Consider the following 27,739-nt stretch of genomic DNA (forward strand, 5'->3'; position numbering starts at 1 on the left):
CTGTGGCTACAACTTCCAAAACCATGTCGAATAAAAGTGGTGAAAGCGAACACCCTTGTCTTATTCCTGATCTTAGGGAGAAAGCTTTTAGTTTTTGTTTGTTGAGTATGGTGTTGGCTGTAGGTTTCTCGTATATGGCCTTTATTATGTTGAGGTATGCTCCCTCTATTCCCATCTTGCTGAGCATTTTTATCATAGTAGTAGGTACTGTATTTTATCAAAGGCCTTTTCATCATCTATTGATATGATCATGTGATTTTTGTCTCATTTTGTTTATGTGGTATATTATGTTTATTGATTTGAGACTATTATACCATCCTTGCATCCCTGGGATGAATCCCAGGTAATCATGGTATATGATCTTCTTAATGTATTGCTGGATCTGGATTGCCAATACTTTATTGAGGATTTTAGCATCTGTGTTCATTAGCAAAATTAGCCTGTAGTTTTCTTTCTTTCTTGCGTCTTTACCTGGTTTTGAAATTAGTATAAAACTGGCCTCATAAAAAGAGTTTGGGACTCTTCCCTCTTGTTGAATTTTTTGGAATAGTTTGAGAAGGATAAGAGTTCACTCTTCCCTAAATGTTTGGTAAAATTCACCTGTGAAGCCATCTGGTCCAGGGCTTTTGTGTGCCAGGAGTTTTTTGATTACTAGTTGTTATCAGTCTATTCAGGCTTTCTGCTGCTTCTTGATTCAGTTTTGGAAGATTATATGTTTCCTGAAATTTGTCCATTTCATCCAGGTTGTCAAATTTCTTGTCATATAGTTGTTTGTGGTAATTTACAATCCTTTGTATTTCTGTGGTATCGGTTGTAATTTCTCCTCTTTTGTTTCTCATTTTATTTATTTGGGTCTTCTTTTTTTCTTGATGAGTCTGGTTAAAGCCTTGTTGATTTTGTTTATCTTTTCAAAGAACAGCTTCTGGATTTATTGATCTTTTTAAATTTTTCTTTTACTCTCTGTCATTTAATTCTGCTGTGATCCTGATTATTTCCTTCCTTGTACTCCCTCTAGGCTTTGCTTGTTGTTCCTCTAGTACTTGTAGATACAGGGTTAGGTTGTTTCTTTGAGATTCTTCTATCCTTTTTTAGGTAGGACTGTATTACTATGAACTTCCCTCTCAGGACTGTCTTCACTGTGTCCTATAGGTTTTGAGCTGTTGTGTGTTCATTTTCATTTGCTTCCAGAAACTTTGGTTTCTTCCTTGATCTCATTGTTAACCTGTACATTATTTAATAGCATGTTATTCAGTCTCCATGAATTTGAATGTTTTTTAGTTTTTTGCTTGAGATTGGTTTCTAGTTTCAAGGCATTGTGATCTGAAAAGACGCTCGGTATGATTTCAATTTTCTTGAATTTGTTGAGGCTTTGTTTTGTCCTACCATGTGGTCTATCTTTGAAAATGTTCATGTGCATTTGAAAAGGATGTATATTTTGTTCTTTGGGGTGAAAAGTTCTGTATGGATCAATCAAGTCCATTTGATCTAGAGCAGTGGTTCTCAACCTTCTTAATGCCATGACCCCTTAATACAGTTCCGCATGTTGTGGTGACCCCCAACCACAAAATTATTTTTGTTGCTACTTCATAACTGTAATTTTGCTACTGTTATGAATCATAAGGTAAATATATGATATGCAGAATGTACTTTCATTGTTAGAAATTGAACATAATTAAAGCATAGTGATTAATCACAAAAACAATATGTAATTATATATGTGTTTTCCAGTGGTCATAGGCGACCCCTGTGAAAGGGTCGTTCCACCCCCAAAGGGGTCGCAACCCACAGGTTGAGAATCACTGATCAAGAGTGTTGTTCAATGCTACAATATCTTTGTTGATTCTTTGCTTGCAGGATCTGTCCATTGTTGACAATGGGATGTTAAAGTCCCCTACTATGAGTGTGTTGCTGTTGATATCCTTCGTGTAGTCTTCTAAGATTTTCCTTATATATTTGGGTGCTCCTGTGTTGGGTTCATATATGTTAATCCATCATCTTCTTGATGGATTATTCCCGTAAGTATTATATAGTGTCCTTTTGTCTCTTTTTATGGCTTTTGTTTTGAAAGCTGTTTTGTCTGATATAGTTATTGCTACCCCAGCATTTTTTTCATGTCTGTTTGCTTGGAATATTTCTTTTTTCCATCCCTTCACTTTCAGTCTGTGTAGATCTGAATGGTGTGCATTTTAAAACCTGTGAATTGTTTGTTTCTGGAATTTTCCATTTAATATTTTCAGACAGTGGCTCACCACAGGTAACTAAAACCACAGATAGGAGCGGACTATTGTACTTCACAATTATGGTTGTTATTAGATTAGAGATCAAGGATGTTTAGATAAATTATAAATTAAAATATATTGATGTTAATATCAGTGTCTTCCATGTCTTGTGTGAATAAATTTTTTTTAAAAGATCATTTCATTTTGGTGAGGTTTTGATAAAGTAAATAAGAGTAAGTAAAATGAGTGCTAAAGCCAAAGAATGACATACTATACAATTCTGTATCCAAAAAAAAAGTGGGAATTATTGCTCTAGAAAGTACAGTCATCCCTCAGTATCCACAGCAGATTTGTTTCAGTACCTGCACAGATACCAATATCTGGGGATGCTCAAGTCGCTTATGTAAGATGGTGTTGTATTTGCATATAACCTACACACATCCTCCTTTATACCGTAAATCATCTCTAGATGACTGAAAGTGCCTAATGCAATGTAAATGCTATGTAAATAGTTGTTATACTGTATTGTTCAGGGATAATGACAAGAAAAATAGTTAGTACATATTTAGTACAGACAGCCATTGCAGTCCTAACTAATACTTAGTAAGCATCAGCAACAGCAAAGCTTTTTCCTTTCTTAATATTTTTGATCGGTGTTACTTGAATCTGAGGATGCAGAACCTGCAGATATGGAGGACCAGCTATAAACTTTTTTGCCCAAACCTCTTTAGTCTTCCATATTAGCAAGTAATTTTTCAAATAAACATTTTCATTCTTATTTCCTATTTACTAAGGCTTGTATTTCAATCCTTAGCCTATCCTGCATGAATCATTGAGTACTCATTGAAGGAAGGACTATTTAGTTTTATGATCTAACCCTAAAAAGAATTTAATACCAGTTTGTAAATATGAATCATTGACTACTCATTGAAAAACAATTTAGTTTTATGATCTAACCATGAAAAGAATTTAATTTCAATTTTTAAATAACTCCAGATAAACAGAAAATGTTTTAGGAAATTTGATCAGAAAAATTTGATTCCCTGTGTTCAGCACAGTAGCAGCTTCATCATAGTAAGAAACAGACTAATCATTTATTAGCTTTGAATAACAAACCATTTTGTCTGTGAAATACTTGGGTACTTCCATCTTTTTTTGATTAATAAGCTTTACTTTTCAGAGCAGTTTGGGGTTTACAGCAACACTGAGCAGAAAGCACTTAGTTCCCGTGTACGCCCTGACACCCAGCCTCCACGCGCAGTCTTTCCTGCTGTTAGCATCCCCCGTCAGCAGGGTGCATTTGTTAAAATTATTTATTACAACCTGCATGGATACATCGTCGGCTATGGCGTTGTGTTTTAACAGTGCAAAATTCTTTCAAATAATGTAAAATTCTTTCAAAAATATCTGGAGTTGCAATATTTGAGTTGAGAATATCTTGTTTGAAGACTTAGTTTTCTCATCTTGAAAGCTGTCAAAATAGTTTCTACCTTATACATTTGGTGTGGGATTTCAAGTGATATGTAAAATAAATGCTGAAATGTTTACAGTGATGATCATGGCTTAAAATATATACCTATATAAAATATATTAAAACATAAAGATTAATTTTTAATTCTTTTCATTGCTTTTTTGTGTTCATTTACTATCATAAAACCAATGTATGCATTTTAAAATAAGTTAGAAATTACATTCATCTTACAGATTAACTTGCTGTATGGTTTCTGCAATTAGTAAGCTTCTCTAGTGAATTCAAAGATTGATTGAACTGGCCAAAATTTAATTTTTGTGATTTTCAGGAAAACACCAACAACATTCATCCATATGTTTTATAAACCTGTTTTATATACCCTGGCTGGTTTGGCTCAGTGGATTGAGCGTCGGCCTGCGAGCTAAGTGTCGCTGGTTCGATCTTCCAGTCAGGGCACATCAGAGAAGGAAAACTCTGACTCCAAAAAACCTCCGCTGCCTTGCGGCATACCTCTTCAGGGGAAAGGCTAAGGGAGTAAACCCCGACAGAAAATCCGGAGCCGGAGTCCCTAAGGCGGTTTGACGTTGTAGTCAACACCGGCAACTCCTGCGGCGCACCTGAAGCCAAGCTGTATTGACTCCGTCTTTCCCTTGGACCCTTCCGCTGCGAAGAGAGGGGGGGTCTGCTGCATGGGCAACAGCAGACCCTCCATATCACCCTGCCCAGGCTCTGTAGCTTCAGCTTCACTGGAGAGGACACTCCAGCGTCATCACAAGACGTCGATTCAACACGGGAGGAGACAGATACCGTGTCACTCCCGAGTCAGACTGCACAGCCATTCTTGGCGGTGCAGATAGACTCTTAAGGAGCTACACCATCGTCTCTCGAGACGGACGGCTGCCGACGACGACGACGATTGCATTTGTATAAAAGCCTTCTATGAATTAATCCTCGAAATCAAAGTTACACTTAGCTTTGAATGCCATTAAAACTAGATTCTGGTGTTTTATTTCTAAATTGTATCTTTGTAGATACCAAGATGCTCATCTTAAAAACACGTGTTTTGTGCAGCAGCACTAACTACTCTGCGCTGGTTTTCTGTTTTTTTCCTCTTTCTTAAAGTGGGCAAAATGACCGTTTCTTGAGGTGTTAAAATCTGCTTATGAGTTAGGATCTTGATAATATCCCAGAAAGCAGTTGAAATGCTGCATATCTAACAACTAGTAACTAGCCAGCAGCTCCTGCACTGTGTCACTAAATGTGATAATGTTTAGGCTTAGGGAGCTTTAAAGAAGTGTTCTCATGGATCATATTTTATGATGTTACTTTAGTGTGGTAATGATAGATGATAGATAGATAGACAGACAGACAGATAAATTTACTTGTACAGAGTAGAGCATAGTAAGCCCTTGGTCTAGTTTATCTGAGATTTTGATGGTAAATTGATTCCTTTTGCTTTTTTAGAACTCTGGTTTTTTCTTTTAATTCTCTCCAACATGAATGGCTCACTTTTCAATTTCATCTCCTTTTACTTTTCAAACTTGAAAAGTTTGAATTTAGGACTAATTGTATATACTTACATGTTTAACTAGTTTATAAAAGCAGATACTGTTCCAGGCTGTCTTGTGTTAATTTTTGTTCTTGTTTTCTGTGAAGAATTTCTTCATTCATCAACAAATAATTATTAGGCTCCTATTAAGTATCAGGTACTGTTCTGGGCACTGGGGGTATAGCAGTGAACAAAACCTCTGTCCTGGGATAAGTTTTCATTCTGATTCCAGTATTGATTATGGCTCTGATAATGAGTTTGATAAGACTGGAAATGTACTTCTTATCTGTGAATACAATTTTATAAAATAACTGTGAATCATAATAATGAAAATAATAGAATACTTGCATTTCTATTCTTATTCATATATTTATTTTTTTTTTATTTTGGTTTTTCAATTACAGTTGTCCCCTTTTCCCCTAATTTCTCTCCCCCACCCACCCCACCCCCTCTCCCGCAATCATATCCCTCCCCGTTGTCCATGTCCATGAGTCTTTCATACAGACTCTTTAATTAAACCCTTCCCTTACTTATCCCCCTTCTCTCCCTCTCCCCTCCCCCCTATTGACTGCTATTCTGCTCTTTGTTCTATTTAGTTCCTTTGTTTGTGTTGTTCTTTAGTTTCCTGTATTAGGTGATATCATATGGTATTTTTCTTTCTTTGCCTGGCTTATTTCACTAAGCATAATTCTCTCTAGTTCCATCCATGTTGTTGCAAATGGCAGGAGTTCCTTCTTTCTTTCTGCTGCATAGTATTCCATTGTGTAAATGTACCACAGTTGTTTGATCCACTCATCTACAGATGGGCACTTAGGCTGTTTCCAGCACTTAGCTATTGTAAACAGTGCTGCTATGAACATAGGGGTGCATAAGTTCTTTTGAACTGGTGTTTCAAGATTCTTCGGGTATAATCCTAGTAGTGGAGTCGCTGGTTCAAAAGGCAGTTCCATTTTTAATCTTTTGAGGTAATTCCATACTGTTCTCCATAGTGGCTGCACCAGTCTGCATTCCCACCAACAGTGCAGTAGGGTTCCCGTTTCTCCACATCCTCGCCAGCACTTGTTGCTTGTTGATTTGTTGATGATGGCCATTCTGACTGGTGTAAAATGGTATCTCATTGTGGTTTTTATTTGCATCTCCCTGTTGGCTAATGATGTTGAGCATTTTTTCATGTGTCTATGGACCTTCTGTATGTCCTCTTCGGAGAAGTGTTTGTTCAGGTCCCTTGCCCATTTTTTAATTGGGTTGTTTGTTTTCTTGATGTTTAGTCGTATCAGCTCTTTATATATTTTGGAAATCAGTCCCCTGTCTGTGATGTCATTGGCAAATATGTTTTCCCATATGGTTGGTTTCCTTTTCATCTTGCTGATGTTTTCTTTTGCTGAGCAGAAACTCTTCAGTTTGATGTAATCCCATTTATTTATTTTTTCCTTTATTTCTCTTGCTTTAGGAGATGTATCCGTGAAGAGATTGTTACGTGAGATATCTGATATTTTCTTGCCTATGTTTTCCTCTAGGACTTTTATGGTGTCACGGCTTACATTTAAGTCTTTAATCCATCTTGAGTTTATTCTTGTGTGTGGTGTAAGTTGGTGGTCTAGTTTCATTTTTTTGCAGGTCCCTATCCAGTTCTCTCAGCACCATTTGTTAAATCTATTCTTATTCATATAAATAAGAAGATAGTATATTAGAAAGTGACAAATACTTCAACTATAGTTTTCATTATTTTCAAATCTGCCCTTTGTTATCCTTAATAGTTTATTTTAATCAGACTTTATTCTTTTGTTTCTCATCTTTTCCAGAAACTGGCAGACCTTTCTCTTCGTATACAACAGATTGAAACAACTCTCAATATTTTAGATGCAAAGGTTTGTATTTTGAAAAATTTAGAGTATCAACTTTGCTGTACACTTAAAAACTTTCTCAGTTTTACTTAATTTTAACTGCATTTGGGGATGAATTAAACTTAGCTCCTTTATGCTGAGGTAATACAGTGTTTTTTACTTGTTGTTTTTTTTTTAATTTATTATAATTAAAAAGGGAAATATACTCATTATGAACCTGAGTCTGTGTACATGTACACATGGGATGAGATGTCTTTAATTATACTAGTCAAAAGCATAATGTGAGTAACATGTTAACAAATTGAGCTGTTAGTTTACTTCAGATGATGGAAAATTTTCAGTTATTTTAATAAGAATCATTTAATAACACAGTAAAAATTACATAACTTGAGATGTCTCCAGAGCAAAATTTGGGGAAAATAATCAGCTATTTTCTATTTGCAAATATATTAAATACTAATGAAGAATACCCATTTTGATGTCAGAAATTACAAAAGATAACTAGTAAAAGTGGAAGGTTGTTTTGATTTGAAAGCTTACAGATTTTTGATTTTTTTTTTTTTTTTTTTTCCTGGCTGTAAAGTAATAAAGACACTAGTACACTTTTGTGACTTTATCCTTTTATCAAAAAAAGAAAAACCTGAAAAACTACTAAATATTTACGAGGAAGTAAAATGACTGATATCTTTAGCATAAGGATCAGGCTGTCTAGTTTGTACTTTTTACATCTTTTTTTAGACTTCAACCACTATATGTCTCTCAGAACACTTCTCTAACTTAGAAAATTTAGGCTACCTGGCCTTGAATATGTTCAAGAAATTCTAGCTGCCATTCCCAATTGAAACTGTTTGGGCCGTAGCCACTGTGCTAGTACTGCCATCAGTCAACAGTTCTCAATGAATATCACCGCTTCGGTTCTTATTACCAGTGGGTTTTTCATTATTCTTTATTATGATTGTGTGTCTGGTTTTAATGTTTGGGGAATTCTTGAGTTAGAGCCCAAGGTCACAAGTAACGTAAGTATAAGGATAAGTTAACCTTAATTATTTCCATGGTCATAGAGTTAATCTCCAAAGTTAGCCAAACATTTGACAAATGTTTATCATTGATATCAAGATGAAATCAGGAAAGAGGGTTTGCATGGCTCGTGCACCTCCCGCAGGAAATGCTTAACTACTGATGGCATGCCCATTTTTTTGTGCATGAAAAATAACACGTTTTAGTAACATTCGATGATAAATGTTTAACGAAGGAAGAGAATGAGCTATGTCACGTTAAAGTGTGAAGACAAGAGTTTTGTCATTTCTCAAATAATCTACACTTAAAATCTGCTCCAAAGCACTTTTTTACAACATCTTTGTGAGGTGTTTTTTTTTTAATCCCCACTCCACAGGTGAGAAAATTGAGGCATATGGAGATTTATACAAGGTCACATGGCTTGTGATATAAATGTAGGCCCTTGGACTCCAAAGCCCATGCTCTCATTCCTTACACTAGGAAGTCTTACATTTTCAAAGTAATTCCTGGTAAAAGAAATGTTATAAGCTAATTTAGACTTGTAAGAAATTGTTCAAAAATATTTTATTTTTGATTGCCTTTCCCTTTTTAAATAGTTGGTAGCATGGACAATTTCAAACACCAAAAATGAGATTTTATAAACTTGTTTCTACATGCTTAAAAACAGAAGAGAGCTCATTGAAATACTCACCTGGAAACTTAGTGTTGAAGTACCTACTAACATCCTCATATACCAACATTAATTTTCTTTTCTCAGTTGTCATCTATCCCAGGCCTAGATGATGTCACATTTGAAGTATCTCCCGTAAGTGTCTCTAGTATCACAAATGAATCACGTCCTGAAACCACTTCAGAGCAATCACAGGTCAGTATTTAAGTTCCAAGAAACATGAGCAGATCTTCTGGTTGCACCAGATAGAGCTACTTAGCATATTTGATGGAAGAAGTTAAATAAAAATATAAAACTTTGAATAGTAACATTTTAAAAGCTTAAGAGAGAAAATGAAATTGAAAAAAATTAGCTATTTTGTGTGTTATTTTGAAGGGGTTCCTGAAATTAATATTTTCTTTGCCTATTAAAAAGCAACTTGTTTTATACAGGACTAGGAAAAATCTTCAGTATAATTATTTCCTTCAAGTTCACTATGGAAATTTTTTCTAAGTTCTAAGAAATGTACTTTTTAAATGTTTTCTTACAAAAACTTTCCAACACACACAAAAATAAAATAGTACAATGAATATCTGAGTGCCCATTACCCAGATTCACCAGTTAAGATTGTGTGGCCACTGCCTTCATCTCTATTTTACCGCTTGCTGTAGTGAACCCCAGGCATCATGTCATTTCACCCCACGTAATTCATGGTGCATCTGAAAAGTTCTGACATTTCCTTGCATAACCGCAATGCCTTTGTCATACACAATTTAATTGAAAGTAATTCCCTGATCTTATCTAACTTCTTGTTACTCAACATTTGCTCCAAAGACCAGCAACACGAACATCACCTGGGGGCTTGTTAGAAATCTCAGGCTCCGCCCCAGACTTACTAAATCAGAATATAAATTTTAACAAGTGCCTTGGGTGATCTGTAGGTTCTTGACATTTGAGAGATACTGATCTAGGAAACACCAGTTGTCTAAAAGTGTGCTTTTGGATTTTACATTTGGTTCTTAAGCCTTAACGCCCATTTACTCTCTGTATAAGTTTAAATTACATATTACTTATTATTCCAAGAAATAAAAATTGATTGAGAATAATCCCTAGTGCATCCCACTGAGGTATAAAATTCCAAATAAATTAATTCAAAAAATGGTGTTCTACCAAGTAATACTGAACAAGTACATTTCCTGTCTATATGGAATTCTGCATTTGTACCTGGAGGTACTTTCCATGGGATATTTTTTTAGATTATTATTGTGTTGACCGTGGTGATAATGACTGACATGTAAAAGGTGCTTATGTGAACCAGGCACACTTCCAAGTGCTTTCCATAAATTAACTCAACTTAATCCTCATAACAGCCCTACACAATAGATACTATATGATCACTTCTACTTTATAGATGTGGCAGTTAAGGTACAGAGAGGATAAGTAACTTGCTAAACGTCAAATAATAAATGTATAAGTAACTTGCTAAGGTCAAATAATAAGTGTAACAGCTAGAATATCAACTCAGGCAATCTGGTGCCAAAAGTCACAGCTGTTACCTGCTGCCCTACAACGCCGCCGTCACATATGTTGAATTTATTAAACATACTGAGCCCATGTGGTAGGAGGCACTGTAGGAGGACCCATATATTTCAATATAGTATAGATTTCTGTAATGAATTAGATGACCATATACTTAACAGTTAAATACTAGGAAATTTAACATCCATTTAATTAATATAGGAAATTCCACTCTGATGGCCGTTGGAATATATATAATGTGCAAGAGGAAATCCAGGTGTTGTTGAGGAATTTAACTCTATAGGTCCTTTCTATTAAATGTGGACCACCCTTTTCCTAAAATAAGGCATGTAAAAAATATTAAAGTGTTTACACTCTACCTAGCAGAGTGAATGTTAGCAGTTATACGTTTCTATAAATTTTTAAGTCTGTATAACTTTTAATATTAATTTTTCCAGATGTTATTATGAATGCCATCTATAATATGTCTTCTAAAACTTATGTAGTTGTATTCATCCTACCTATTAAAGGTCTCACAAGTTAAATTTTCTAAAATTCAGAATAACCTGATATATCTGGTAATTTTATTTTAAAATTGTATATTAATTCATTTGGAGGATTTATGAAGTTCTGTGGACTTCCTGAGTTTAACAGTGTGGTAAAGTTGTGTATTGATTACTTTAATAAAATAACTTTATCATGTTCTTAATATTCAAATCAACTTATTTTTTCTCCATTGTTATTAATTGGTATATTTTTGTAAAATATTTTGAAATGAACTTAAGTATTGCTTAATACAGACTTTCCATTGGCATTACAGTCAACTCACTTACCATATGAAGGATAATCATGCACTTTTTCTTAATCATCCATTCATTGCCATCTCTGTATGAGTCAAAGATCCAAGCTTGGCGTACTGATTTTCCTGCAACTTTAACTGCATGATTCAGATTTCGTCATTACTCACAATAGAACATCCAGTTGTGCAGACTGAGAATAAAATGAAGGACAGTTGAGAGATATGACAAAGGATTTATTGGGTCATTCAAATATCAAAGGTATAAGACCTGACATAATTAAACCTTATTGAGGTCTTGATTATTAGGCAAAAGTTAATGGCTAAGTTTTGAGATCCAGAAGGCCTATATGAATTATCAGTTAGTCTGAGGTACTTTTCCATGAGTTTATTATTAATAATTTTTTAAAAAATTTGTACTTGGGTCTTGTTGGCATTTTTTATTTAATTAAATGTTTTGGACTTTTTCTGTTTTATTTATTTTACAGATGAATATATGCACACACACTCCTTTTTGTGTACTTAATGTGACAGTAGAAACTTGAAGGATTTTTGGATATTTTATTTGCTTCAGATTTTTTGACAGATTTAATTTATATTTGAATTATCTGAGGAAAAATCTTGAATATACAGTTCACATTCATATTTTTAAAACTGAATGTTTTAAAGATATTTCTTGATTTGTCTATATTTCAGCATAGATATGTGGACACGCAATTGATTTCATCCTGTTAAGGAAATTCCTATGTTAATATACAAATAATGAGTGAGAACTCACAAAATGAACTTATTCTAAATGTTTAGGTTGATAGAAAAGTCAAGAAGTGTATAGAGACAGTCCTAACTTTGTACGTAAGTGAGGGCAGGGTTGCAGCGTGGACAGGTTTCAGTTACCACAGTTCTGTGAGAACTGCCTGCATGATGAAAGCATTTTTAGCTAAAAGACCATTCCCAGTATTCTTCTCTGTAAGTAGTATTTAGTATTTAATTTTGACCACTCTTTGGAGAACGTTACCGTTAATAGTTCCATCAGTAGCTGAAATATACAAAACCAGATCATTTTATTTGAAAAATGAGTTTTTTATTCCACAAATTCAGTCGGTATTGCTTTCTGAGATGTTAGAATAGCCGTATCAATTTAGAAAAAGATTATTTAGTAAATGAGGAATCAGTTATGCAGATGATAGATATCTAGAAAATCAATTCATTGTCCATTAGAGTCAAACAATAGACAAATTGAATAGTTTTATTAGCTTTATTAGAAGTTTTATTAAAATAATATGTCCACCTATAATTCTTTTTTATCAGCACCCTGGGGAAAGTAAAGCAGAATTCTAGTATTTTTTTATTTCATAAATACATTTACATTTTTAAGGAACAAAATAATGTTATTAAGTGTAGCTTCCTCTAAATAATACTTAAATATTTGGAAACATATATCTTTAAATTATTGGTATTTAAATTTAGAAATATGATTTTTTTCTGATACTGATTGCTTTAGAATTATAAAAAGAAACATCCCTTTTAAGTAACATGATGGACCCCTTTTGTGACTTGCCTAAAGATTTACACGCAATACTCTCTACAGCAGAACAGTTTACAAGACTCTGGACCACAGGAAAGTGAAGTAACAGCAGAAAATATCTTAACTGTAGCCAAGGATCCAAGATATGCCAGATATCTCAAAATGGTTCAAGTGGTAAGCTAATTTGGTCTGTCTTCTCTGTCTAGCAGTCTCATTTGAAATTCTTAACCCTGGAGGTTTTCATTGTTATTTTTCAACCTGAACAACTGCTAAACCGAGTGACCAAGTTTTCTGCTCTCTTATTTCTCTCCTATGTTCAATGAATGCCCTGAAGATAAGTAACCAAAAGTCAAATCTTTCTAATTAAAATTGATCTCACGCTTCAAACTAACAGTTTAATATAGATTTATATAATTTTTTTTGCTTTACACAAAGTTATAGCAAATTTGGGATGTATCAATGAAGGAATGAAAGTAGACTATTCATAAGGCTTAAGCTTAAGTCCCATATGCTAGCACAAAAAATTTTTTTGTATATTTTTATTTTGAATTTTTATCCGTCAATGGTTTGGTTCTTAGAAAAGAGCATAAATTAGCCTTTATGGACAGTGTGGCTCGGTTGGAGCATTGTCCCATAAACTGAAAAGTTGCATATTTGAACCCCAGTCAGGGCACATTTCTAGGCTGAGGGTTCAGTCCCTGGTCAGGACATGTACAAGGGGCAACTGATCAGTGTTTCACTCTCACGTCATTATTTCTCTGTCTCCCTCCCCTCCCCTCCCCTCCTCTCTCTAAAATCAGTAAGCGTGTCTAAGAGCATAAATCTCTTGGCCATGTAAGGTAGTGATTTTATTATATGATTTTAGAATTTATATTATTTCTAGGAAATCATTACATGGTATGATATCAGAAATATCTGCAGTTGCGTATAACAGTAAAAGCTGATTTCTTTCTATTCCTATAAAAGTCCTATTGCAGTGGTTGAAGGAGCTAGCTGTCCATCATTTTTTGGTTAATTAAAAAAGTAATGTTTTTTTACCGTTCCACTGTCAGACAAAGGAAGTACTCACACTAAAGAAGAGCAGTTCTATTTTGCTGTCGATGCATTCTTTATCAGTAAGATAATTTAATCAAATAGTATCTGACAACCAGAAAGAGTGGATTGGCTTATTTAGAAGCCGCAGTGGTGACAGTGGGAAGAGAATGTGTCAGAGCAGTGGGTTTGTCACTTCCAGAATTCTTCATTGATGGTCAAAAACCAGGGCTCTAGCTAGTCTGTAGAAAAAACTGAACCAGACTTTGGGATGAAAATGTATGAAGTTCTTTTATTAAGAGAATAAAATAGAGCTAGTTTGACATTAATCACGATAAATAAGTTTTTAAAGCTGGAACCCAGGAATGCTTGAGCTAAGCTTAAAATTTGGACTGTTAAAAACTGTGTTTGACTCTTTCAAACAAAAGAGGAAGGGTTTCAGAGTTACTCTGGAAGCCTTTTTATTTAGTCTCTTCTTGCCTAACATATTTTAAGTATGAAAGAGGAAAATCTACTTGATTTCTATAAGAATGTTCTAACATCTTTGGTAAAAGACTGTGTTTTAGGATAACAGTGATTTTCTTGGTGCATTTATTACCTCTGATTTTACAAGAACTTTAAAAACTCCTATTTTTCTTTTTTATATAAATCCACTATCCATTTATTCCACAAATATTTATTAAACACTTACCTTAAGGTATCATACTAGGTATTGTCTAGATCTATTTAGCAGCTAAGGTTTCCAGACACCACTTACAATTATTTTTGTTATTAATTATTTAGATTGATTTCATTGTGTTTCAGAATTACATATATTATATGTGTGTATGCATATATATATTTAAAATACTCCTTAAATATTCCTTCTTCTATTCATATGACTTTCTATCTCACTAGGAGTAAAAGCCAGGGTCCTTCAGAGGCCCATGCAATCCTGTACAATTTAGCTCTCCCCTGTTACCTTTCTGATCTTTTATCCTAGTTCACTCAGCTCAGCTCTGCTGGCCTTCTTGATGTCCCTTGAACAAGTATATGGACAGCCTCCCCTCTCGAGGCCTTTGCATCAGCTATTCTCTCTGCCTCGGACACTTTCCCCAATATCTTCATGGTGTACTTTTTCACTTCCTTCAAATCTTTACTCATATAGAACCTTCTCTCTGGCCCCATTCCTTATACACCTCTTACCTGCTTTATTTTTCTTCATATAACCTTCCAGTAATATGTAAAATGCTACTACTTATCTTTCATACTGTGGTTGTGTGTCTCCCTCTACTGAAATATAAACTCCGTGAGGGTAGGGGATCATATTGGGTCCTGCACCATCCCAGTTCCTTTTCTCTATGCTCTTTTCCCTTCTGCTGGGTTTTGGTGATAACATTTCTTTTTTACATTAACTCAGTGGTTTTTGGATTGGTAAGCTCTGTCAAAATACAGGTTCCTGGTCCCTACTCTACTAAATTAAAATCTCTGAAGTTGGGACTTTGAGCTAGAGCATACATATTTCTTTTTTAATAAAAAGCCCTTCTGATTAAGAAGTGCTTAAAAATATTTCAACCTATATTATAACATCATTAAAAGAAGCTTTACTTGGTAACATTTTAAGAATAAATAATTATTAATTTTACTTTATTTTTAATTTTATAGAAGTACTTTAGCTTCAGCCCATTCTTTTTGTTTGGTACCACTGCGTATGAGCAGGATTTCAGTTTCTTCAGCCTCAGGCTCTTCCTGTTTATAGCCCAATTTTCCTGATTTCAGCACTTTACCTTCCCTCTGCCTTAGGTATGGGTATTTCTAATTCCTCAATGTTTCCAGGTTTCTGGAGGTGCTGCTACTTTGTGGTATGCCCCTCTTCAGGCTCATGGACTTGGCATGTCTCTGCTAAGTCAGCAATCATTCTTTTATCTGCTTTTAATTTCCATGTTATTGTGGTTCATATATGCCTCTTAGTCATTAAAATTGGAGTTTGGGCCTTACTCTTTGGAGGTAATTTTAAGGGGAGCAGCATCTTTACACTGGCATGTTAAAAGTGCAAGTTCATCCAAGTTAAATTTAATTTTACTGTTTTTAGTTTATTGTGCCAGCCTGGATCCCAGAATCTTATTACCCAACTTTTGTTTCCTACTGCTGCCTGTCCTGAATTCCATTCTTCATACCAAACCACAAATTCTTCCCAACATAAGCTCCATGCTTTTCCACCTCTGAATCTACATTTCCCTTCTCTTAATTACTGCATGCCCAGATTCTTCTCATCTAACATATTCCTGTGAACACTTCCACTAAATCATCAGATTCTGAACCCACCAAGACATAAAAGTAAAGTATTGTCTCTCATCATTGACCTGTCTATATTTTTTATAAAACTTACAACTTCATATCTTGTTCAATGATTATTTACACATATTTTGTCTCCCCTATTGAAAAGGAAATCACAAGAAGAACTGTGTCTTGATTCATCTTTGTATTCACTTTAAACACCTTGCCCGTTAAGGTGTTCAATCAGTATTTATTGAATGAACGATTTTACCCTGGTATTAACCCTCCTTCCTGGCTTTGTGTCACCTGGAAATGTACAGAAGTGCTCCCAGTCATGTTACTGATCTAAAATCTTTTGTAGAACCAAACCAAGAATAGACCAAGCAGTGGAATTTCTCGTGGTTGACATTACTCTGCTTGAACCATCTATAAATCCACTTTATCTCCTGTTTCCTAAGTATATCATGAGTGACTGTCAAAATGGCCAATCACAGGTGTAGGATACATGTTTGGCAATGTCTTTGATTGTCTTTCCTGGGCATGGTCACTACCAGAGTTCATGTCACTTCTGCATCATCATTCAGTTCTCATTTGTTCAAATTAAGTATGAAGTAGTTAAATCAGTCCCTCTCAATGCTTCCTTTACCTGTTGAAGAGTAAAATTTTCGGCATATAGGAATTTATCAGATGCCCTGATTTGGACAAAATTAAACTGCCATTACATCATGTTTGTATTTTAATCCTAGCACTTGTTTGCAACATGTTTCAGAAAACCTCATCTAAATTCTGCATCTGGTCAGGTGGCCAAAAAGAATACTCCGTCTGATAATATAACTGTTGCCCTTTCTTTTAGCATCACTTAGGGGTTCCTTTATTCCATGTTCAAGAACATCCATATATCTGGATATGTATTGATTTATAGGTGTCTTTCTCCTTCGATTGTAAAACATTGTAACACATGCCTTTCAAATGCCAGTTCCCACTCATTAATTTCATCCCACTAAGTGTTAATGATCCCTGAGATGTATTTATTTTGAAATGTCATGTTTGCTCTATACAAACACACACACACACAATATACACAGAGACACTTTTTATTTTAGGGTATTGGCCTTGTTCTCTATATTTTTATGTCTCTCCTCTTAATTACCTACTAGTCCTTTTACTGATTTTTTTTCTCTTGACATTGAGGATTTTTATTGAGGTAACATTGGTTAATAACATTATATAAATTTCAAGTATACATTATCATTCAGTATCTATACTCTATTGCATGCTCACCCCTAAAGTATAGTTTCCATCCATTACCATATATTCTTTGCCCTTTCCCCACAGCCCTTGCCTCTGATAATCCCCTTTCTTTTGTCTGTATCTATGGGTTTATTTTTGTTATGTTAGTTCATGTTACTTTTTTGTGATCTATATATCACATATAAGTTAAATCATACAGTTCTTGTTCTTTGCCATCTAATTTATGTCACTTAGCATAATACCCTCAAGATCTTTCCATGTTGTCACAAGTGGTAGTATTTTCCTTTTTTTATGACTAAATAGTATTTCATTTTGTATGTACCGCATATTTATTTTGTTATGTGTTGATAGACCCTTAGCTTGTTCCATATGTTGGCTATTGTAAATAATGCTGCACTGAACATAGGAGAACATATGTATTTTCGAATTAGTGTTTTCATATGCTTTTGGGTGAACACCCAAAAAAGGAATTCTGGATCAGATGGCAACTCTGTTCTTAATTTTGTTGAAGAGCCTTCATACAGGTTTTCACAGAGGCTGCCCTGCCCCAGTTTGTAATCTCACCAGTAGTGTATGAGGGTCCCTTTCTCAGCATCCTCTCCAGCACTTATTTCTTGTCTTTTTTTTATAATAACCATTCTAACAGGTGTGACGCGATATCTCATAGTGGCTTTGATTTGCATTTCCCTAATAATTAGTGATAATGAACATCTTTTCATATGCCTGTTGGTCATCTGCATATCTTCCTTAGAAAAACGTCTATGCAGATTTTCTGCCCCGAGCATTTTTTTTACCCTTTGATTTTAGTTTAAAGCTCCTTGAACATACCTGTGGGTTTTGCTAAGCATAGCTCTTTGGTTCTTCTGAACCACTTAGCACTTTTCCGGAAGTCGTTGGCAGCCGTCCGTCTCGAGAGACGATGGTGTAGCTTCTTAAGAGTCTATCTGCACCGCCGAGAATGGTTGTGCAGTCCGACTCGGGAGTGACACGGTATCTGTCTCCTCCCATGTTGAATCGACATCTTGCGATGACGCTGGAGTGTCCTCTCCAGTGGAGCTGAAGCTACAGAGCCTGGGCAGGGTGATATGGAGGGTCTGCTGTTGCCCATGCAGCAGACCCCCCCTCTCTTCGCAGCTGAAGGATCCAAGGGAAAGACGGAGTCAATACAGCTTGGCTTCAGGTGCGCCGCAGGAGTTGCCGGTGTTGACTACAACATCAAACCGCCTTAGGGACTCCGGCTCCGGATTTTCTGTCGGGGTTTACTCCCTTAGCCTTTCCCCTGAAGAGGTATGCCGCAAGGCAGCGGAGGTTTTTTGGAATCAGAGTTTTCCTTCTCTGATGTGCCCTGACTGGAAGATCGAACCAGCGACACTTAGCTCGCAGGCCGACGCTCAATCCACTGAGCCAAACCAGCCAGGGTTGTTTCCGGAAGTATAATCATTTTATTGTCATAAGGCATCACCAAAACTGCTGTTCTTCAGCGGCATCTGCATAGCCGGTGGTTTTCTGTATCCATGTTTTCACAGAACTGTAGCTGTTACTAGAAGAATAGATAACAATATCACTGCATTTTAGAAAATGCCTCACAGAAGAGTCATTAGAGACCTATTACGACCTGTATCATTGAATCCTTCAATTTCTGCCATTGACATGGGGAGAACCTACATAGCTTTGTGTCTTTATACTTTAGGATGGTGAAATGCCTTCCTGTTTTCCGTATTAGTCTTCTAATCAGTTGTTCATTCTGCTAAGGTGGCTCAGTCCCTTGAGTGTGACTGAGAGCAAGCAGGGTTCAAAGGGATATAGATGGAAAGAGAAACAAATTCGAACACTTCCTATAAGGAGGAACCTAATCCCAGTTAATTCTGGAGGGTAGCTTCTTTACAAATTGCCTTAGCGATGCTGGAAAGTGGTTCACTTTCCCAATAAGATGCAGATTTTTATTGAAATACCCAATTTTTCTTTACCTCAGAAGGCAGCTAAGGCTTTTGTAGCTTACCAACTACTCAAAATGTCCTTTTAGTTATTAATGCAGAGGAAGGCCAGTATCAGCATAACTCATCAAATTAGTTGTTCTTTGACTGTTGGCATGGTCTTAAGTCGTGTAGCGTACACGTTACTACATGTTACCAAAGCTGCATTCTAGAGAGGGGATTGCTTGTATGAACAAAAGGGAAGATAGCATGGTCTCAAAAACAAACAAACAGGCAAACAATAAAAGAACTGCCTTTCTGAAAAACATCCATTATATACCAACAGTATAAAAATCTGTTCTAAGATCCACAAAATAATGTTCTATGCTCTCAAAAGGGAATTAACAGTGCAGAAATCCTCTCAACTCCTAAAGACAATAATAAGATTTCTTTCACTTTTTAAATTGTGTTTATATTTTTATCACTTAAAAATGAGTTGTTACTCCATAACCAGACTGTTACATCTACAGTTCCGCTTAGGCTGAGTTTATGTTTTTCTAAAATGTAATATTCTTTCATTCAGCATCTTAATACTTCCTAGGCGCTCAACTGTCTTGTGATCTCCTCTCTCTCTTCCTTTCCGAATTATTGTTTAGACCCATTTTATTCTCTAGCAAGATAGAGAGTAGACAGACGTTTCTGTAGCTATTTTAATTTTTCTGCTTATATAAGTTTGCTGACCACCAACAGTGATCACTCATGATCACTCACTTCAGATAGGAAGTCCTACAAATTATAAACATAATTTTTTTAAAAACTAAGTATCAATGAACTATATAATCTTTTTGGCTTTCTTCTTAAGCAGCCGTAAAATCTGCCTTTTCCTGGGTCTAGGTGTCTCCTGGAATGTACTGCTTTTATATTTGCTTTGCCTCACTGTCACATAACCTGTGCATTGGTTTTAGAGCCTAGGTAGTTCAAACCACTTACTTAACATAAACTCCTTTGAACATAAGCCAGCAGAATTTTTTAAATGTCACAAGTACCAGTTCACAGAGAAACAGCATCTCATGTTTTGGTCTCCATACCTTTTTCTGTCACTCCTGGATTACTGCCCTCTATGAGACTATAAGAATGATTACAGTTCCCGAAAAGAGTTGTTTTTGTAGTACATCTGAATGCCTAAGAGTACCCCCAGATCTTTACTGTGTACCTCTGGGATGCGACATGATATAGTTTCTTAGCTTGTCCTGTAATCCTGTATCACCATGTTCAGGTCATGTCATCCATTAAGGCTTCAGTTTCTTCATACATAAAATGAAATCTGTAGTTCTCTCTAGATTTATGATCATATTTAATTGATCCCCAGATTTGGATCTCATTATTAATGAATGTTCCTGGAACACCTGCTGGCATTTTCTGAATTTTTTTTCCCTTTTTAAGCAAGTTTTACACAAGATTTTTTAGTGAGTAATACTGTTGTGTTCCAAATGTGGCAGATAATTGATTCTTATTTAATGTTTGTTGTCATAATAGTGCAGCACAAGCCTTTACTAAATTACATATTGCTTTTATAACTTAACTGGAATTGTGTACATAGAACACTTTTCCAACAATGCTCCCCCTTTTACTGGCAGAGCTTGATGAATCCTTTGCCAGTAATAAATTGTGCATTGGGAAAGTCCGAGTTCCACATTAAGAAGCTAATGACTTGTATTTTTTGTAACCAAATTTGCCAAAATGGTCTCTTTGGACACTTGGGTTTTTTTTAAAGCTCTATTTTCTTTGGCTGGTTTAAAATATGGATTGAATAATCTCCTTAGTTCTGGTGGTTCTGATGCATCTGTTGCCAGCAAAGGATGTTGGCCTGGGGAAATGTGACTTCCATTTCCTAAGGATGAAGCATCTCCCAACTGATTATTAAAGATGTTCACCAAAAAGTTATGTACCTTGGACCTTGTAAAACTAATCAAGCATAAAGTAGAGTGCACTTAAGATAAGGTGTAGGTTTTGTAAAAGTAATAACGTATTTAAAACCTTATTTGAGATATGACCCCAGTGTGACTTTCCCTGGTCTAAAGAGCTCCAGGGTAAGTTCCTCATCACTGGTCAACAGTGTAGCCAAAAGTGATTCCTACATAATCAAAGCTGTGGATTTAGTTTGACATCTATATGCTATTTCTTTTTGTATAGCTTTTTTTAAACTCCGTAAGTATAATAGTATTAATAAGTGTTTTGTTTCCTTTATAATATCATAGATTTACTAATCGATATAAAATGTAAAAGACCTGTACTCAGGTCAGTATTTTTTTAGTACATACAGGTTTGGGGGGACAACATTTTGTGGTGTTTCACATTGAAGATAAAAGCCATATGTAAAATGATTGATTTCTCGCCCATATGAATGTAGGTAATGAAAAGAGGCAAATGAACACTTGTCTATTTAATTAATTGCATAATTCAGCCAACTCTGAAAATTGAAAAGGGAAAATAGTTTCTTCTTCCTATCAACTAAATGGTCAGCCAGGTCCATTTGATTACAACTGAAAGAAAGAAGCAAAGCTTAGCAGAAAGTATGTACTACTATATGAGTAGTACTTTGAGCTGGATTAAATGGAGCTCAGGTGACCACAATTATCCTCTTGTTTCAACATTCTGTCTTATATCAAATATAAGAGGGATTAGATAGAGATTTCTCCTGTGACAGAAAACTGACAGTTGACCTCCAGCTGGGAGCCCCTGAGGTGTTACCTATACTTTGCCATGGGCTGAATGTCTGGAGAAGAATCTAGAAACAAGTGACTTTTTCTAGTATTCTTGGCAAAGAATAACTAAAATTACTTATCTCTGCTAAAAATAGTGAACTAGCTTCTAAGGAAACCATGTGTGAAGAATTATGATAGTTTTATAGGTTGTGATTTTTCAATATTCTGGCTGCCTTTTGAACCCTTTCCAAGTTGCCTTGAAAGTTAGGGAGCTCAGAACCGGTCATATTGTAAACACATTTAATGTTGGCAAGTATTGCTCTTAAATGATGTACTTGCCCTTTTGTTTATTCTTTGCTATTTTATTTTTCTTAACCTATGTTTGGTAGCGAGCAGTAAGCAGTGGTATTGTTAAGTCCGGGTTTTAATTCCTAATATATGATGAACATCGTTAGAACACAGGAGGAAAAACATGTAGTGGACAGGCGCTACTAAGTTAGATGGTTGTCAGTATCCATTTGGCAATATTGTATGTACCTGCCTTGAGACTTACCTATTCCTACCGTTGCCATAATCATACAGTTCAGAATATATAATACTGATATCACATATTGTTCATTATAGTTATCCTCAGGTGGCATTCAGTTACCATGAAAGGTTTGATTTGTGAATAATCTGTTACCAGGAACTAATTATTTAACCATAACCGTATTTATTTATGGTTCTTATCGTTTCTGGGAAAATATCTTTTGAACAGTGAGTGACCCTCACTCAGGAGGGTTTGGAATTCTGAATTCTAGTTGAGGAATTGTCACATACCCATGATACTGTATATAGAGAACCCTAAAGATTCTACCAAAAAGCTACTAGAACTGATAAATGCATTCAGTAAAATAGCAGGATACAAAATAAATATCCAGAAATCAATTGCATTTTTATACACCAATAATGAACTATCATAAAGGGAAACTAAGAAAACAATTCAATTCACAATTGCTTCAAAAAGAACAAAATACCTAGGTATAAATTCAGTCAAGGATGTAAAAGACCTGTATTCAGAAAATTATAAGACACACTGAAGAAAGAAAGAGAGGAAGTTACAAATAAATGGAAGCATATACCATGTTCATGGATAGGAAAAATTAACATCATTAAAATATCCATACCACCCAAAGCAATCTATACATTCTATGCAATTCCTATAAAGATAACAATGGCATATTTCACAGAACTAGAACAAATATTCCAGAAATTTATATGGAACCACAAAAGACCCCGAATAGCAATAGCAACCTTGAAAAAGAAGAACAAAGTTGGAGTAATCATGCTCCCTGATTTTAAACTATACTATAAACCCATAGTAATCAAAACAGCATGGTACTGGCATAAAAACAACTATAGATCAAACTAGAGAGTCCAGAAATAAATCCACACCTTTAAAGTCAATTTACATTTGACAAGGGAGGCAAAAACATACAATGGGGTAAAGCTAGTCTATTCAAAAAATGATGTTGGGAACACTGGACAAGATATGTGCCAAAAAAATGAAACTAGAGACCACCTTCCTGCATTATACATGAGAAAAAACTCAAAATGGATTAAAGACTTAAATGTTAGACTTGAAACCATAAGCATTCCAGAAGAAAACACAGCAGTAAAATCTCAGACATTTCTCATAGAAATATTTTTCCTGATACATATCCTTGCGCAAGGGAAACAAAAGAAAAAATAAACAAATGGGACTACATCAAACTAAAAATGTTCTGCATAGCAAAGAAAACCAACAAAATGAAAAGACAACCCACTGAATAAGAGAACATATTTGCCAATACATCTGATAATGGCTTAATATCTAAAATTTACAAAGAATTTATAAAATTCCCCCAAAAAATGCAGTTAAAAAATGGGCCAAGGACCTGAATAGACACGTCTCTGAAGAGGACATACAAATGGCCAGTAGACATATTAAATGATGTTCAATGAGATAGCAATGAGATAACACCTTATATCTGTCAGAATGGCTATCATCAATAAATCAACAAACAAGTGCTGGTGAGGAATGTAAAAAAAAGGGCACTCTCATGCACTGTTGGTGGGAATGCAGATTGGTACAGCCACTGTGGAAAGCAGTATGGAGTTAATTCAAAAAGCAAAAACTGGAACTGCCTTATGACTCAGAGTTTCCATTTCTGGGAATTTATCCATAGAAAACCAAAACTAATTTGAAAAAATATACGAACCCCTATGTTCATTGCAGCATTATTTACAATAGCCAAGATATGGAAGCATCCCAAGTGTCCATTAGTAGATGAGTGGGTAAAAAAGCTGTGGTACATTTACACAGTGGAATACTACTTAGCCATAAAGAAGGAAATCTTACCCTTTGTGACAGCATGGATGGACCTGGAGAGTATTATGCTAAATGAAATAAGCTAGTCAGAGAAGACAAATATATGGGTTCACTCATATATGAATCTAATGAACAAAATAAACTAACAAAATAGAAGGAGGCTCATACATCGAGTACAGACTGACAGCTGTCAGAGGGGAGGGTGGGGCACGGGACTGAGTGAAAAAGGTGAGGGGGTTGGGAAGAAATACTCAGACAACCGTATTGTGATTACCAGAGGGAAAGGGGGGTGGGGTGGTAGAAGGGCATATAGCAGGGATCAATGGTGAAAAAAGGAGACTTTACTTGGGGTGGTGGACACATAATACAATATGCAGTGGGGGCCCAAAAGACAAAATTTATTTATTAAAAATTGTGTATTTATCCTTACATGTTTAAACTTCAGTGACCTTCAAAGTACTTTCCATTTGATGCACTACACCTATCAAGACTATTTTCCACTGCTCAAAACAGTTGATTTCTGTGCCTTTTAAGTGCTTCTGCCATTTTTTGTTTCACCTCCTCCACATTGGCAAAACATTTCCCTTTGAGGATTTTTTTCATCCAGGAGAAAAAAAAAAAAAAGTTGCTCTGGGTAGACTGAGATCTGGTAAATAGGGAGGGTAGAGCACCAGGGTCATGCTCTTTTTTGTCAAAAACTACTGAACACTCAGCACAGTGTGGACAGGTGCTCATCTAAATCACCCATTATGAAATGGGCAAATGCACTGAAGGGTCTTAAAAACAAAATTCACTGAAGCCGAACACAGCCTCTCACGACAATGCCAGCTGGGTTCCTAGGACACTCACCTAGAGGGGGAAGCCTGTACTACAAGGGGCTCATCCTCCAAAGATAATTCCAGTTGGGGGGCGGTGTCCCCCTCGTACAAATGGTGAGTTATAGAATTGTACATGTGAAACCTATGTGATTTTATTAAACACGTCATCCCAATAAATTCAATAAAAAAGAAAAAGAAGAATTGTCGCATACCAACATTTGTGTACACACAAATATCAATCTTCATTTGAGTTGTAGAAGGATATTAGACTACTGTGCATTTACATGTTTTTAAATAATATGTTATATAATTAAAAATTAAATATAATTTTAAAAAGGGAGAGTAAGTGAAAAATCAAATTGAGAATGCAAAATACTCTTTTAAAAATAACTGATAAGGTAATACATTTAGGGTGCTAAATTTGTCAAATGAATTTTTCTTAAGTATAAAATTATATTTGAAGAGAATATATTCCTGAAGAAATATATTCTCTATATCTTGTTTTTGTGCCATTGGCATAATTAAAATAATTGAGATAATGTATAGGACAGCTCTGAAACCATCATTTCAAGCCAAAACATGTCCTTCTTTATTTCAGTTTATTAATTTTGCTACATAGCAGTCAAATTTACTTCATCGGCTTTAAATTCATGGTAACACCATACCCTCTGTTCATCTCTCCCCACAAAAGAAAGAGAAAGAAGGGATGTAAACAAGCAGGCAAACACAGAGGAAGGAGTTTTGAGAAGATAAGCTTAAGGTAGTTTTAAATTTTATAGGAATTTTCTTTAAATTATATATAAAATGGGAAGCAACAAAAACAGGGGCATTTAGCAGAAAAATACTTTTAACTTTGGACTGGCCAGCCTTTCATTCTAACTCTTTTAAATGACTTCCCAGCCCTTTAGAAGTTATGACAAAAGGAACATTACTGCTCAGGTTCCTAAGGAAGCTTTTGAAGATGTACGCTGACACAGAGCTTTATCCTTTGCTGGAATGCGTGGTATGAGTCTCTATTCTGCTCCTACTGTAATGTTCCAGTTACCCAGCTTTGATTTCTCGGTGCCGTTCTTTTGTTCCCACTGACCACCTCTGACTTATTTATCTAAGGTATAACACATAGAAGTTTTCCAAATCGGTAAGGAACAAATCATAGTAATGTATATTAAGTAGTTACTTACATTTCCTCTTTTTAAAAATACTGTGCATCTCACCTTGAATATAAATTTGTCTAAGATTGTGGTTAATTAATGGAAAAAAATAGTAAAGGCTAGAGTTGCAAATGAGCTATATTAAGGAAGTGGACTCACTTCAGGTGGGAAAGACGTGTCTTTGAGGTTTTAGAGCCCTTCAGCTTGAGGAAGGCATTTCAGCACCATATTTGGATAAGGGTCTCAGATAGTGTAAGCTTTCAGAATGGGGCAGACATTAACGTGCCTTGAATTGACTGCAGCGGTGTGAGATGCAACAGCATACTTCATTTGTAAACTAACTTTTGGTAAGGATTATTTTGCGATTTGGAGAAAATGCTAATATGTTTACTGTATATTTTTAAAAGAAAGAAAAATAGATTTCAGAATATTTCATTGGTAAAAATGAATGAAAATTATATGTTCCTCTACCTGAAGATATCTACATTTTTTCTATTTATCTTAATACTGCAATTTAAATAAATATCTCCAGGCCTAAGTACAGCTCACCAGGGCTTTCATAATATAAAAATACAGCATCTCGACTTTTCTTATTCTTTTCCTAGTCCAAGTTCAGAGATAGCTTTTATGTCACTTAGTTGGTTAGAGGATGTACTGATGACACCTTGATTCAGGGCCTTTTGTTGTGGTTCTGTAGCCACATGGAATACCTAACTCTGGCTATCTTTCTTTAAATAAGTACCTGTGGATCTCTAAGGACAATGAATGAGCAATTCATAATGCACCAGCTCAAACATATTACCACTATTGAAAAATTAGTTCGGAAGTGAATATTTTTCTTTGGCTTAAGTCAGTAGAATTATTTTTATAATTAATTACTAAGAATTCCATTCTTTTATTGCTATATTTGGAGATATTTCTTTAAATCCTCTCGAATAGGTGCATATAGTAATGAGTTTCCAAAAACCTGATTAAATTGAGACCATCTGAACTTATTACACTTTTAAGTAGCAGATTCCAAAAGGATTTGTTATAAAAATTAAAGTTTTTATTCCTAGAAAGTAAATGTATAATTAAATTTAGGAAATTCTAATCAATGCATATTTTCAAGAACAAATATCATTTGAGTGAAATTAGGCTTAGCAAAGTTATAGTGTAGCTGAAGTACTCACAATGGAGTTACAGCATAACTTGGACTATCAAAGCAAGTCTTTAAATTTTAGCTGTTGTTTTATATAATAGTGGAGGGGAATGGGTCTTCCAAAGCACCTAATTACTTTGAAATGTAAAAAAGAAAAGAAAAAAACACTTGAGTAGCTACAAAATGCAAAGAATAAACCATACACTTCTTCCGTTGTTAATGTCTAAAATTTATCACATTACAAGAATATCCAGGCCCTGGTTGGTATGGCTCAGTGGATTGAATGCTGGCTTGCAAACCAAAAGGTTGCTGGTTCAATTCCCACTCTGGAACATGCCTGGGTTGCAGGCCAGGTCTCCAGTTGGAGGTGCATGAGAGGCAGCCAATGGACGTTTCTCTCCTCTAGCACATCGGCGCATTGATGTTTCTCTCCCTCCCTTTATCTCTCAAAATAAAAATAAAATCTTTAAAAGGTGAAATGGATGAAACTGATCATTGCCAATAGGTTTCACATTAAAAAAGAAAAAGAACAAA

The 27,739-nt window shown here is 35.3% G+C and overlaps 1 protein-coding gene across 3 annotated transcripts in view; it reads left to right on the forward strand.

The window, feature by feature from the left end:
- The window catches only part of WASHC3 (WASH complex subunit 3), a 47,976-nt gene that overhangs the window by 6,194 nt on the left and 14,043 nt on the right, over positions 1-27,739 (forward strand). Inside the window, exons 3-5 of one of the 3 annotated variants that reach the window (XM_090275352.1) lie at positions 7,042-7,107; positions 8,858-8,965; positions 12,652-12,762. In XM_090275352.1, the coding sequence (XP_090131478.1) occupies positions 7,042-7,107; positions 8,858-8,965; positions 12,652-12,762 (285 nt within the window). The remainder of the gene's footprint in view (positions 1-7,041; positions 7,108-8,857; positions 8,966-12,651; positions 12,763-27,739) is intronic. The other 2 variants (XM_090275353.1, XM_090275354.1) reach the window with 2 other exon arrangements.

Source organism: Furipterus horrens, unplaced genomic scaffold (assembly GCF_987537825.1).
Source record: "Furipterus horrens unplaced genomic scaffold, mFurHor1.1.pri manual_scaffold_4, whole genome shotgun sequence".
In the NCBI taxonomy this organism is placed as follows: Eukaryota; Metazoa; Chordata; class Mammalia; order Chiroptera; family Furipteridae; genus Furipterus; species Furipterus horrens.